A 15,300-nucleotide genomic window follows, 5' to 3' on the forward strand; every position below is an offset into this window, starting at 1 on the left:
CAGTTTTATGTAGTCTTATTCAATATAGTTTCCAATAAAATTTCACACTGTAGCCTAACCATTTAAGCTATGTGATGGGTAAACAGAAATGGATGAAGTTGCACATTATTATTAAAAGTTTTTTGCATTATTATTAAAGTTAATTGCAATTCTTCAAAAGTGGTCTTCCAAAGTGGGCTAATACGTAGATAAATGTATTCACAGTGAGTCATGCGGATGTGTTTCAAAACCTAGTGAGCTGCCTACCGAGACAACAGTGTGGGGATTCTGTGCGTGTTCGGTAACGCGCGTGAGACGCATAGGCAGCTCTGTTGTCGACGAGTGCCATCGTCGACTGTAGGCGGGGAAACAAAGACCTTTCTGCTCAAAACAGCTTAGCTTCCAGTAAGGAGTTTCGAAATGTGTTTCCGTTTTCTTAAACGAACTCAGTTTCTTCAAGTTTTTATGATCTCATCTTCTCTGCTTCCTGGAAATACAAACTAAGGAAATCGTTACAGCGCCAATGAGCAACGTGACTGGCACATAAAAGGTTTTATCAGTTTGAAATGAATAAAATAAATAAATTAAAAAGACATTAAGCGTTAACGGGCTAATGAAGCTAACACGCAATGTTATTTTGTTGGTGTTAAATATTATTTATACTGAAATTGGTTGTTTTCACAAAATAACAGATTACATAGTTTTAATTTAACATACAATTTTTAGCTGGTCAGGCTGGTTTTAGCTGGTCAGGCGGGTCTTAGCTGGTCAGGATGGCTGGTCTTAGCTGGTCAGGCTGGTTTTAGCTGGTCAGGCTGGTTTTAGCTGGCCAGGCTGGTTTAGGCTGGTCTTAGCTGGTTTTAGCTGGTCAGGCTGGTTTTAGCTGGTCAGGCTGGTTTAAGATGGCCAGGCTGGTTTAAACTGGTCAGGCTGGTCTTAGCTGGCCAGGCTGGTTTTAGCTGGTCAGGATGGCTGGTCTTAGCTGGCCAGGCTGGTTTTAGCTGGTTTAAGCTGGTCTTGGCTGGCCAGGCTGGTTTTAGCTGGTTTAGGTTGGTCTTAGCTTCTCAGCCGGCATTTCAACGTTGAATCAACGTCAGGGACCAAAGTTGCATCAACGTTGAATTACCTTTTGGTTTTGCAAAGTGAATCAAAGTTGACTTCACGTTGTTTCAATGTTGATTTCACAACATATCAATGTTGTTTCAACGTCACACTTTCAACATAGGTGAATCAAGGTTGATATCGCAAAGCAGTTTTAACGCACTTTTTAACACTAAATATAGATTTTCACTTTAAATTTCAATACGCACCAAATGATTTGCTGTACATATCATGTTTTTAGTATAATTATTACAAGAATGCAACTTGCTGCTCATTACCTACAGTACAAACCCATCCATAAAACTAAACACATAAAGTAGGTAAAGTTTGAATGTGAACGATGGCATGTGCCTACCCTTTCTAAATAAACATGAAAGCAGCTGTTAAAATTGATCTTTTATAGATAAAAACAAATTCTTTCAAACAGTTAGGTTTCCAGTTAGTAGTGCGGAAGTTGAATATTCCAAATACAGAATAAAAACATAAAATATGAAAACAAAATAATATTTAAAAGTCATTTTATTCATCTGAATAGAAAAGAAAATGTAGGAAAACTGCAAATATGAATTTTGTTGTAGGTTTAGCTCACAGTCTTCTTATGGCCACCAACACCCTTCCATTCTGGCTCATACTGTACTTAAAACCCGATGAAAGCATCTAAAGAGAAAACAAAAGTTATTTCATTTTCAAAAATGATGCATTTTTAGCCCATGTATAAAAAAATCTTGTTATTGCACATCAGGGTGTGTGTGTGTTCTTTAATGGTCTGTCTAGAAACATAGCATAGCCATCTGATGAAGGAAGAAAGCTGTTGTGTTTACGGTGACAATAAGCTTCAATCAAGATCACCTACAGTGCATTCAGAAAGTATTCAGGGTAGACCCCTTTCACATTTAAATTTTAAGGTGGTTGCATGATACTGTAATTGTTTAGATATTTTCCTCATAAATCTACAATACATACCCCATGACAAACTAAAAACTGAATTTTAGAAACTTCTGCAAATGTATGAAAAAATTAATATTATATTTACATTATACAGATCATTTGCATCAATATCTGCAATTTAGCTCAGCTGCCTCCAATTTCTCTTGATGGTTGCTGATGGGTTCTGATGAACACATGAAGATATTTTGAGGAATGTCTGTAACCAAACTGTCCGGAAGCACCATTGACTTCCATAGTAGGATAAAAGAATACTATAGAAGTGAATGGTGCTTCTGATCGCTTTGGTTAAAAATAAATCCAGGAGTTGCAAAGATTGCTGTGTCATACCCAAAAAGACCGGTGGCTGTAACTGCTACTTCAAAAGGTGCTTCAACTAAGTACTGAGTAAAGGGTCGGAATACTTTGGTCATATCAACTTTAACCCCCCCCCCCCCCCAAAGAGATGCTGAACAGAGCAAACATTGACTGGTTGCTTTACGTGTGGGTCAAGCAGCCTTTTGTGCAGTCCCTTACCAATAAAAGCTAAGATGGACTCCAGACCTTCTGGACTGTCTGTGAGAGACTTCAAACTCGCCCAGACCAACAAGGCATCTTGTTAGCAGACATCTCGACCTGATCAAAAAATTTGATTAGATACTGGTCTGGTCCTATTTTTAATATATGTTTTACAAACTTACCACAGGTGATCTGGCAAAGCAAAGACTTATAAACAGCATCTTCCCAAATCTCCTCTTCAGGCTCATCTTAGCCATCATTGCGTTTGATAAAGTTCAGAAAAAGAAAAACGTATTTCATTAGAATACAATCATAAATGTAATGTTTTGGTTAGAAATACAAAAAACTGTGGCCCAAGTACAACTTTGAAAGAAATAAAGAATGTTTACATTATTTGTCATGGTACAGTGTCACTTCATTACTTTTTGAGTGGTACAGATTGGGCATCTGGAAAGACACATGACTTCACCTCTGTGTATTTTATCACACTTCTTCAAATTGCATGGTAATCTGCCTACAATATAAAACATAATAAAATAAAAAACAAATAATGGCCCCTTTTCAAAAGAAAATATAAATTGTGAAATACAAAACACTGTATCTTAGTTATTATGATTAGTAGAATTTGACCTGAATACAAAACAAATACTAAATGCATTGTAATGTTGTAGGGGAGATGCTTCAAAAATAAATTGTAAATGATTGATTTCTATTACAAAATGCTAGCTTGGTGGTGCGTTACAATGGTGGGTGGTAGCTCATGGACATAGCCATCATTTAAAAAATTATGATTAAAACCATAATACATAAAGATAGAAAATAATGCTGTTATGTACACCACCACAAAGACCAATTTTATATGTCAACATGAAGCCTCTCTAAAACTTATGTCAACATCCACTCTGAACTATGAATTAACTTTTGTCTCTGTCTATTGAAAACAAAGGGTTTGAAATATGTAAGCCTACATACTGTAGAAGGAATAGTGACATACAAAAGAAATGAATTGCTGTGCTGAACAATAACCATTGTATCCTAAACTATTTTCTTATATTTTCCTAATGACAATGATAAACCAGATATGCACTTTTTGAGCACTTGTGTTTTGGATGCAAATATAAACACAAAGTAATACTTACTCTTCAGCCAATGGAAAACATCAAAACACAACAAGAAAATGACCTGTAAAGAAAAGTGAACATAAATATACAATAGTTATTAATCCAGAATTGATGGCTTCTGTTTAAATTCTTAACAGTTTTAACAGGCTAACGTTACTGTAAACTGTGCCCGTACTGTAAGTTAAATAATCTTACATTTACGCGTCAAACCCTACATTTAAATAACTTGCGTTATAATTAACTAAACAATGTCAAATAAATTTGAAGAACGAGGATAACACATTTTTATAGAAGGTAACGTTAAAGACAAATAAAAGATCTGCACTACATTAGCTCAGATGCGTCACGAGCACAGTCAAACCACTGCATCAACATTCAACATTAAAGTTCAGAATATTTGAGTCATATCGAATTAACTGTTACTAAAAACAAAACAAACATAACTGTGAACTTATTTTAATGACTTAACCAGGAATTAATAAAAACTTACCTTAGAATTTGCCATAGAAATGAAAACTGTCGTCTGAGGTAAACGGTTAAAATCCACTTTGAACTCACGAGGACGGAGGCGCGCGCCCGCAAATACGTGTGTTCGACTTCTTGCTGCGCAGACAGGTTGATAACGTCAATGTACCGCGAGAGCGTAATTCTTGACTCGCTCTCGCGATACATTGACGTCACCAACGTATGATGTCGGTTCTCGCAGCGCAGCATGAAGTCGAACATGACTAATAACCATAGCTAATAACACATAACAAAAGACAAAATGTTAAAAAAACAATAAAGATGGTAAAAAAGATGGCCCACGTCCAGACGGAACTGAAAATTAGAACTTGTTTAACAATAAATATTTCTTCTATTAAAATAAACTGAAATATTGTGCTTTTAAAACATAGCTTTTTAGATCTTCATCCGAGGGTGGGTTCAATTATTTCATAAACATGCATGCACATTTTGTTCTAAATACGTCAGGATTTACAGTAAACTGTAGTAAATTGTAGTATATTATGGTAATTAATCTACTTTATATGTATATTACAATTATAATTATTCTGTAGAAGTTTATTAATTGTAGTGAATTGATAACCTGTAGTAGCCTAAATACTGTAGCGTACATTTTTCATTGGATAGTTCACCCATACATTAAAATTCTGTCATCTTTTTCTCGTCCTCTCGTCTGTATGAATTTCTTTTTTCTGATCAATACAAAAGAAGATATTTTGATAAATTATTGTAACCATTGACTTCCATAGTAGGAAAATAAATATTACGGAAGTATTGTGATAAATGATGAAGAAGATATTTTGATAAATTATTGTAAGCACTCAGTTAATGTTACCCATTGAATTCCATCGCATTTATTTTTCCTACTATGGAAGTCAATGGTTAAAATCAGCTGTGTGCTTACTATCATTAATCAAAATATCTACTTGTGTTCATCAGAAAATAAAAAAATGATACAGGTTTAGAACAACATGAGGATGAGAAAATGACCATTTTAATTTTTGAGTGAACTAACCCTTTAAGTGGCTGAAGGTTGTAATAATCGTATACCACCACTAGAGGGCAGTCGGTCGTCGTGTGAAAGTCTAACTGGCCTGTCATTTGTAAAAGTGAAGCTTGTGCAATAAATTGTATTGAACAAAAAAGAAAACATACATTTTATCCTGCCTTTACCAAAACGTACAACTTCGTAGACTAAATACTAACTCATTCCTTTTGTAGCATGGTCATGCAGGGGGTTCTCAGGCATTCCTCATATCAGAGTCCATTTCCTGACCGGTCATGATTCATTTGGCCTGTGTTTGAGAGAATAGGTCAGCAGAATGCAGTATGAGCTTCAGGGGTTCAGCTTTAACTTGGAGTTGACTTGATCAATGTCCCGCTGATAGATTTTGACAGGTCTAAAAATGAAGTTTGAAGTTGCAAATGTTATCAATAAAAAGTCCCTAATTGCAAATTGCTTGCAAGAAGTGATTCATTTCTATCAGAACAAACATGTTGCAGCTGTTTAAAAAAGTAACAGCAGCATTAAAAATGTATCTTCCCTTAAAAAAATTTTAAGGAATAGACACAATCAAGTTGTTTGAGATCACAATGATATTGTTTGACATTCCCGTGAGTCACTTTTAACAGATAAAACAACAAAAAAACTTAATTAAGTATGACATCTATTTTATATAGAATCATTATGAATGTAAATGAATAAATAGAGGGTAGAAATTTACAAATATTTGGTTGATTGACCCATGTAACTCATCTACTTGTTTGTTTATATTGATGTTAGCCCTGCTTACACATTTTTCTCCTCTCTTTCACAGGTTGTGAAGTTGTAATTATTTCAGGGTCCTCTTAGGTAAAGACCCAGCACTGAGCGGTACTGAGGGGAACACATCTGGAATCAATACAGCCCAACTCGGTAGGTTGGGGGGAGTTAGGGCTAAGGGTTGGGCTAGTTACGGGTTGGGCCCTGGGGGTCCATGTGTCCCTGACTCCTAAATAGACTTGATTGCTACCAGCTGGCAGCCTTAACTCACCCTATGTCAGGGATCTCCTCTGATGTCAACCTTGTCAGTATCAAGGCTAGATAGGACAAAAGAGCGCAAAAGACAAGCGGTTATGGACATGGTGTTGGTAGAGACAGTGTGTCAAGCTATGGGAAATCTTATTGCCTATGCTGCACTTCACATGAACCCTCTCTGGTTTCCATCATGATCATACCTTGATGTAAATACAATTCTATTTTAAAATACAAAAGAATAGATCATATTATTGACACTGTAAAAGTGTAATGTATATAATGTATTCTTGTAGAAACCTTAAATTCAATATGTAACTCGTATTATGTACCAATGCACATACCAATGTGCGTACAGGTCATCAATGCGCAGTGCTAAGCACAGAGTACATAAAGGCCAAAACTTTCTATTGTATATGAAATCAGCCTATACTTGATCTTTGAAATCGAAAATATGCTTATTTTAATTTGCTAATTCCATTTACCGGTGATGTCAATGTTTTATATAGTACTTAAGATAAGGGTGGAAGAAAAAAATTCTTATAAAGCTTTTATCTTTAGCAGACCCTTAAAGGGATAGTTCATCCAAAAATGAAAGGTGAACTATCCCCTTATATACAAGGGAAAAATGGGCATTTGGATCAAATGGGTCTTTTGGGTTAAAAATTACATCATCTAATTCCCCGACAGGGATTAGACTAGTCCTAGACTAAAAAATATTAAAGGATTAGTTCATTTTCTTAAAAAAATCCAGATAATTTACTCGCCACTATGTAGTCCAGGGTGTTTATGTCTTTCTTTGTTCAGTCGGGAAGAAATTATGTTTTTTGAGGGGGGCATTCCGGGATTTTTCTCATTTTAATGGACGTTTTAATGCAGTTTAAAATTGCAGTTTCAAAGGAATCTAATCGATCTCAAACGAGGCATAAGGGACTTATCTAGCGAAAGTATTTTTTTTAGGCAAGAAAATTAAAAATATGCACTTTTAAACTCGTCTTCCTCCGGTCCTGTGACGCGGCACTTATTATTAAAACTAATAAGTATTGGGGTCCATTAAAGTGAGAAAAATCCTGGAATGTTTTCCTCAAAGAAACATTTTGGATTGCATGGTGGTAAGTAGATTATCTGTTTTTTTTTTTTTTAAGAAAATGAACTAATCTTAAAAGCTGTTTAAACTGGAAACAACTTCCTATCTAAAACGCCTCAAAATTCACACAAGTAATGTTTTTAGTAAGGCATGTTTGTTAAAACTAGTTATATTTCCTAATTAAACTAAGGCCTAGTCCTGGTTTAAGATAATCACTGTCTGGAAAACCATCCCAAAAAGTTTGCATTATTTTATTCCACCAGGAATACAACATTTCCGAACATATATGCATGTCTCCCTATGCATTCTAAACATTTTTTTAAAAGTCATCTGTAATTTTCAGCCTTAAATGAGGTTAATGTTTTGTATACCTGGTCATACTCTAATTCAGATTCTGTTCCAGCTCTCAAGTCAAAGAGGTCGATTTCAAGCTGACCAGGTCACATCCTCCAGAGCGTGCTAGCATAAGTTGTTATGGGAAAGGTTATGCTGGAAAATATATGGGAATAGGGAATTTTTGCTTAGGTATATGTTCCAGTACATTATACAAGAAATAGATACAACCATGTATTCTCTTTTTTGTAAGTGATGTTTATATATATGTAAAAAATATGGTTGTTACTGTTACAACATATATATATAGTAACAGTAACAACCATATTTTTAATTAATATGTAAATATACCTAAAACATAAATCTTACAAGAGCAACACTATACAACCAAACAGAGATACACCCCCCAAAAAACAAGCTCTTAATAGCCACTGAAAATGTTGTTGTGCAAATAAATTGCAAAGCGTTTCCTTCCTATTGCCTCTGAATTATTGCCCTGTAATTAGAGTACATGACACAAATATTGAACGAACTATCTTCCTCATTTGTTTATTTATTAAACCTGAGCTTTCTCACAATCTTCGATTACAGCTCAAATATTTAGCTAGCCAAATAACACTAGTAAAAACATATACATACTGATCTCATTTCAAAGCTAAATAAATAAAAGCCAGTGTATTGATCAGATATTCAGCTGGAAAATCAAAGCAAAGTCTCAGATTGAGCTTAGTACCGCTTTAGTTCGAAGCCAATATTGACCTTTATATTCTCCCTTCGTATTCTTAACCCTTAGTACATCCACAAGGTGAATGTGTTATTGACTATATACGTTTATAAAACAAATGAAACTACTTTACATTACCGGCGGTGGCTCGAGGACAATTATCTTTCATAGTGGGACTGGAGGGCAATGAATGCGTATAACCCTGCATTATTCATCTTAATTTGAGACCTAATCATCAGCATCCATCAGCACTTTACATTCAAAGAGAGATTAATCTTCAGATTTGAAAAATATATTGGACCTAATGAAGGTTAAGAGGGGGTCGGCTTTTTGAAGCATATTCTATATCATCTAACACACGGTGATATAAGCAAGGTCATTTCCTTATCCTTATAGAGTTTATTCACCAGTCGCAAAATAATAAAACACTGGTTAAACAGTAATTCATTTGCCCTTTTCATTTGCTATATGAATCATTTCTACTACCTCAAAAGCAAATATTTACTACCATTCAGATATTTTCAGTGTTGTTATATAATTGGCAAATGGCCCCCATATTAAAGGGACATTCCACTTTTTTTGAAATTATGCTCATTTTCTAGCTCCCCTTGAGTTAAACATTTGATTCTCATTGTTTTGAAATCCATTCAGCTGATCTCCGGGTCTGGCGCTAGCACTTTTAGCATAGCTTAGCACAATCCATTGAATCTGATAAGACCATTAGCATCACACTAAAAAATAACCAAAGAGTTTCAATATAGTGATATTACGCACTGCCTGATAATAGTCTCCTTGGTTACTTTCAATAGCAGCGGACTATTTTCGGGCGCTGTGTAATATCATTGCGCCTGCTGCAGCCATGTTAAGGCAGCAAAGTTTTTGATTATTACACCAGAATGAGAGTATAGTTCCTAGCCATATCTGCCTAGAAAATCACAACTTTTAATTTTCTGTCGGTCTTAGTACACGATGTAACTACAGAAGAGTCAAGTTTTAAATAGGAAAAATATTGAAACTCTTTGGTTATTTTTAGCGAGATGCTAATGGTCTAATCAGATTCAATGGATTGTGCTAAGCTATGCTAAAAGTGCTAGCGCCAGACCCGGAGATCAGCTGAATGGATTCCAAAACGGTAAGAATGAATGGAGTGGAATGTCCCTTTAAATGTTAGATAATCTTAGTACTGATGTTAGGTCTAAGACCTTCAGAGCATATGAAGTGAATGCAGGTCACCTTGTCAATCTGCATTTCTTGCCGAGAGATTGAGTCAAGAGAGAATTTCAACATATTCTCTTTAATATTGTGTAATACTTTTTTTCTTAAAATACAGTCTTTTCTGAGGTAGACCATTACAGTTCAAGAACATTATCATTTTTAAAACAGACATCAAAAAAGACATGAAATAAATATTTTCATGTACAATATGCTGCAAAAATGAGGTAGAAATGGTTACAGAAAATGTACAAGAACAAGATCCAAGAACGAAGTTACTGTACTAACAGATTTAAAACAGCTAATTAATGCCAATTTTGTTGGACAAACTGTTAAGTTGCTCTGCGTCTTTGTGTTTCTGTTTTAAAATCAGTATTTCGAATACGATCCAGTGATATTGGCGGGGTGCAGGAGTTGGGCTGAGTACCAAAACACACTTGTAGCCAATCTGCAGTAAGGGGCATGCTAACCGACATCGTTGCCTGGGTTGCATATGTGTGGGGTGGATCGGTCAAAAGAAGGTCCAGATTCTATTGGGGTAGGGGGGTGTTTGTTTATGTGATTTCAAATATCAACATTGCCTTTCAGAGATCATGCACCCTGCCTTTAAATTTGGAGCTGAATTTTGACATCTACATTACATAAGATGTTTTCGTGCGCTTTGGATGTCTATGAGTCTGCTAGGTTCTGAAGTTTTGGATCAATACGTGTTCCTGGGGTCATCCTGATTGACCCGTGTGGCATGAGTGAAGCCACCAGCTGTAGTTGAAGAGCTGAAGAGTGCTATAGGGTTACTGGACATCAATCAGAATATGGCTTCTCCCAAAGGCTGTGGTAAGATAGAAGAGCGGGGGGTTGAAGCTCAGCTCACCACATGGCTATACAACAACCAGGGAGACAAACCATTGTGCTCAAATCATAGGGTAGAGAGAAAGAGGCGATCATGGGGCAAGACATTTTATCAAAATTCCACATAAGTGGATCTACAGACAATGTAGATAAACTCATGATCAAAAGATCTTGATAAAGATGAGAAATTGTGGTAGCAGCATGGGCATACCTTGCTGAACATGCTACACATTTTGGAAACAGGCTGCTCTACCTGGATTGTCTACATGGTGAGCGTGTTTACAAGTTGTATACAGTATACACGTGATGGTGTGACACGTTTAATAAAGTTTGCGATTAGACATGATTAGCTGCCAATTACAAAAAAAACATTCAGATTTTGATCTTTGGGGTGTTTCTTTTTTGCTTTTTCAATACTGTGTAGGGTTCTTTTTTTTAAATGTCTTTCAATACATGCACAAGGTTGAACATACTCGGTGCATTTCGAAATATGCGTCGTACCTTTGGTTGGGTTGGGTAAAAACAGTTTGTCCAACAGAATAAAGCATCTACATAAACACTGCATGAAGACAATCATCACTCCATCAAAATCTACATCAAAAATAAAGGATAAGGGAAAATGTTTTCATAGAGTTAAAAACATGGATTAATGGCATCAGATATCCTCTGAAGTACCTGAATTACATTCATTATTTGTCTTTGTAGCATTTTCAAGTTTCACCTACGAGGTAACAGCACAGATGCAGTGTGTATACAAGTCTGTGTCAGATCTGTCGCTCACCTCCAACCTCAATGCGTACTACTAAGACCCTAAGATTACATACATTCTTTATCATTTCTGAGGTAAAGAAATTCTTCCTGAGTATTTCAAACAAGACTACATATACTAAGAAAAAACTGAGTAAATCAGAAGAGAGAAAACAGTCATGGACCCACACTTGTCTTTGTGTTCGAGAGTCCTGAGCGCCAACAAAAACAAATCAGAGATTGTGAGGAATGTGAGGGCTGCTTAGTTATTGATGTGTATTGGTGCATATTACCATTAGCAAACTATTTTCATCCAACGTTCTGTAGAAAGTGTGCCAACGTTAATAGTTTTTCTCTTGTCTGACTTGTTATGGATTCAAATTTGAATACTATTTGGGTAGCAATGTACATACTGTTTTGGTAAAATGGCCGCGTTTTGACAAAGTGCACAAGATATGACGACGGCCTAACATTTAATTTTGTAAAATACTGTTGCTTTTTCCTAGGATGTTGCATAACAGTAGATACATTTTGGTGAATGCTGTGACTTTAATGTTGGTGAGCATTTTTGGTAAAACAAAGACTTTCCTAAAGTTTTGATATATCCTAAGCCCTTCAACACCAAACACCCTTTTACGTTAGTCAATGCAAAAGATACAACTTCACTGGAGTTGACTGGCAATAACTAGAATAAATAGAATCCTGAGAGTTGCAACTAATTGGGATATTTTTTCAGGAAAAGTCAAGTTATCTCTAATCTCCAGGTTTAGTCCAGGATCAAGGCTTATTGGAATTCAAGTGATATTCCAAAATATGATTCAGACTTTGTATCAGATAAGCCGAGCAACTAATAAATGCCTTTTAAGAAAGGCCTAATATTTCATTTCTTTGGGAAAAAATAAAGTATATGTTTATTTATAGAAAACCAACACACCATGGCATGTTTCCTAGATTAAATGCATTAAATCCAAAATGTCTCCCCACCAAAAACTGTAATTTCTCAACAAATCCCACTCTTTTGGCTGCAACAAGTAGTTTTAAACAAAAACAAAGCAGTAAGAAGTTTTCAACCAGTCTCTCAGTGGCTATAAACTTTGCTCCACTCCATACAAGTGTCCAGTTCTTTGGGGGTGCTATGTGGGCGAACCTTGCAAAAAGCATTTTCAAAGTCTTGGAAGGCAGGTGAAGAAAGCGATGCAGGTAGTCCGTGCAGAGGCACGGGTGCGGAGGCTGAAGCCGATGCCAGGGCCTGCTGGCAGAGCTGCAGGAGCTCCCAGACCGAAAAGCCTTCAGAACGCTGCAGTACAGCTGACATCTCTCTTTCGCTCAGACCGCAGCCTTGGGGCGCCAGCGCCTGCAGAAGCACCTGCCTGCGTGCGCTCCCATCTGGCAGACCAATGTGATAACGCTTAGAGAAGCAACGCAGAAGAGAATCTTTGATCAAGTCAGGCCGTCTTGTGGTGCATACCACCAGAACGAAGCTGGTCTGACCATGCTGGATCTTCTCTAACTGGGCCTGCAGCTGCAGTCTGAGCCCTTCCTCCTCAATGGCCTCCACCTCGCTTAGCAGCACCACTGCGGGGTGTCTTGAAGCTGCCACTGTGAACAGAGTAACAAAAAGTTGCTCTGCCTCTCCTTTCAATTTGGAGGCCAGTGTTGCACCACTCAGCTTGTAGAAGGTGGCACCCATTTGAGATGCTAAGGATCGTGTAATTGTGGTTTTGCCCCCTCTTTGTGGGCCAAATAGCAGAACTGTTCTGGGAGGGCGGACAGCAGGGTTGGGCCGCAAGACAGGCCACAGCAGGTCCTCCTCGAGTGCTGCTTTGATGTGACAGTTTCCAGCCAATTCAGTCCAAAGCAAAGGTGGGCTGCAATCCTGAAGCTCCCTGCTTACCAGCTCCAGCATACGGGGCTCCATGCTTTTCGAAGGATCTGAACATTTCTGAGACCGCTGTTGAGAGAAGCCCTGATCTGCACCTCCATTTTCGCCCGTCATGGCTGCTGGAGGGCTGTAGTCCCCTGCTGTGCCGTATGGTGGTGAAACCAATGGTTTAAGCCCACCGTACTTTCCCCCATTATCTCCTTCCAGGCTTGACTGTGATGAAGGTTTGCTGGACTTAAATGTTTGAGGATCTGTGCTGGCTGTTCCGAAGTTATTTCCACGGCACTCTGCTTTGTCAGCAACACCGTAAGGAGAACCCCCACCAGCTTTCATGGGGTCATAGCTATATTTTCTATAGCGAGAGCCATCCCCATCTTCCTCTTCCAGGGTCATCTCAAATGCTTTCCTTTTCAGAGAGCCCCCAGGATCCGAGCCTCCTAGACTGCTGTTCTGGTAGCCATAGCTGCCTCCAACCACTGTGGGTCTTGAGGGAAGCGGAGAGTGGGCAGCTATGCCAGAGGCAATGTAAGGGGAAGTTGGGTGGGTGTAGCTAGGAGCCAGGCCAGTCTGGTAGGTGCTAGGGGGGTAGTTGTATACAGGGGCAGAAGGTGTATAACTGGGGAGAAGTGTGGGGTTTGGCTGAAGGGCATGTAGCGAGGTTGGTGGAAGTGCTGAGGTGGGTTGGGGACAGTACCCTGATGAGAGGTAGGTGCCATTGTAACTGGGGGGGTAGTCACTGGAATGGGGGCCACTGCAGGAGCTGGTCCCACTGTAGCCTGAGTCCGACAGGTTGCTGTTAACTGTTGACCCACTGCCTGAGCCCGGTGGGCCTGCTGATGTGGGAACCTTTGGCCCCGTCAGACCGTCGTGAGAGGAAGGAGGCACCACGGAATATGCCCCATCAGTGCTGTGTGTTAGAGGCCAAGGTTCCAGTTCACCTTTCTGGCCTCCATTGAGAGCCCCAAAAGCCACAGGTTCGGGGTACGCACCTACGGCAGGGCGCTCATATGGCGAGTCTAGCATTCCAGAGTATTTCTCAGCATAGCGCTTCAGCAGGTTAGAGGCAGTAAGGGCTGATATGTCATCGTTTGCCCAAGCATAGTTGTAGGAGCCACGGTTGCGGCTGGGGTACAGGTCAGACTTGTGGGCAGGGGATGAAGTCGTGGAGGAAACGTCCAAATGCTGCTCAGGCCACTGGCTCAGGGGCTGGGCATGCTCCGGGTTCCAGTGCATCTTCAAAAGGCCTGCCGAAGACAGTAATGTATTAGATTAGTCATAAAACAACTCTGAAAAGAAAAAATATAATGTGTTGTTTTAGTATTTCTGCTTTTTATTCTTTTTCTTTGTCATTTATAACAGTTATAAAGCTAGACAAGTAAATTTTCACATAAGCTGCTTGCATGCAAGGTTGATTTTTGTTTGTTATTCTGTATGGTGTTTCTTGTAGAAGCGTTGCCAGAATTTTTTCCTATAGTAAGCAGAAAAGAGGAGGGCTATGAATTTGCTCCTTTCAAGCCCTCAGCCGCACAGCAGCCTTGTTTTGCCATCTGCAGCTCTCCCAGAGGAGAAACTGTTATCACCCTGTCCATGTTTTCTTCAATACATCCCCTCCCACCACTGCAGTCCATCCACAAAGCACTGCTCCAAAAGCCCTCTGTGGCTGGCTTGACAGAGGGAGGGAAAAAGAAGAAGGAACAGAGGAGGAGAGGGAGGGGATGATGTGGGAAAAGGGGGGTAGGGACGGGTGGACGGAATAGTTGCGCTATTCACTGACCACTTCCCATGAAGCACTGGGAATGTGGAATGCCCATTCCTCTGGCAATCCCCAACACTCTTCTCCTGATTAATTATGCTGGCCTAATGCAGAGGGGATGAAAGAGATCTTAATGCACATGTGAAGAGGGAAAATAAAGCTCAGTAAAAACAAAGTTTGGTTTTAGGATCCATTTGTTCTCTATCAAATTTTTTTTTATTTCTCTGCATTTCCAGCTTCAAAGAGTAAAAAATTGTTGAGTAAAGCAAATCAACAAGTTCTGAAGAGAGTTTAAGAGATCATTAAGATATTAATTATAAAAACCTTATTGCAAATAAATAATAATGTATCATAAAGGCCCAAAAGTATTAAATTACGGCATGTACTATTTTTGCCTCTTCCCAGTGCAAAGATCTCAATCCTTTGCCATGTCCATTTCTTGTTTGATCTTGAATTACAACGAACAGAGAATGGCTTTAAACTAGCCATTTCATGAGGGATTTCCAACGGCTCCTTCCAGAGGCATTAGCTTGAAATTCCTTACATAGCTT

At 38.5% G+C, this 15,300-nt stretch overlaps 1 protein-coding gene and 1 long non-coding RNA gene across 4 annotated transcripts in view; both read right to left on the minus strand.

Annotated features, from left to right (window-relative positions):
- Positions 1-1,581: 1,581 nt before the first annotated feature.
- On the minus strand, positions 1,582-4,545 carry LOC129435168 (uncharacterized). Of its 2 annotated transcripts, none has more exons than XR_012372922.1 (6): positions 4,135-4,545; positions 3,663-3,705; positions 2,913-3,037; positions 2,706-2,771; positions 2,542-2,640; positions 1,582-1,737 (listed from the first exon to the last, which is right to left on the minus strand). It is a non-coding gene; the product is annotated as an uncharacterized lncRNA (long non-coding RNA). The 2 variants fall into 2 exon arrangements; XR_012372923.1 differs by having other exon boundaries at positions 2,946-3,037; positions 4,135-4,544.
- A 5,045-nt stretch (positions 4,546-9,590) lies between these two features.
- The window catches only part of fignl2 (fidgetin like 2), a 32,442-nt gene continuing 26,732 nt past the window's right edge, over positions 9,591-15,300 (minus strand). For both annotated transcript variants that reach the window (XM_055188881.2, XM_055188880.2), the window contains exon 3: positions 9,591-14,240. In XM_055188881.2, the coding sequence (XP_055044856.2) occupies positions 12,193-14,240 (2,048 nt within the window). In that variant the 3' untranslated portion in view covers positions 9,591-12,192. The remainder of the gene's footprint in view (positions 14,241-15,300) is intronic.

This window comes from Misgurnus anguillicaudatus, chromosome 13, assembly GCF_027580225.2.
Source record: "Misgurnus anguillicaudatus chromosome 13, ASM2758022v2, whole genome shotgun sequence".
Taxonomy (NCBI): Eukaryota; Metazoa; Chordata; class Actinopteri; order Cypriniformes; family Cobitidae; genus Misgurnus; species Misgurnus anguillicaudatus.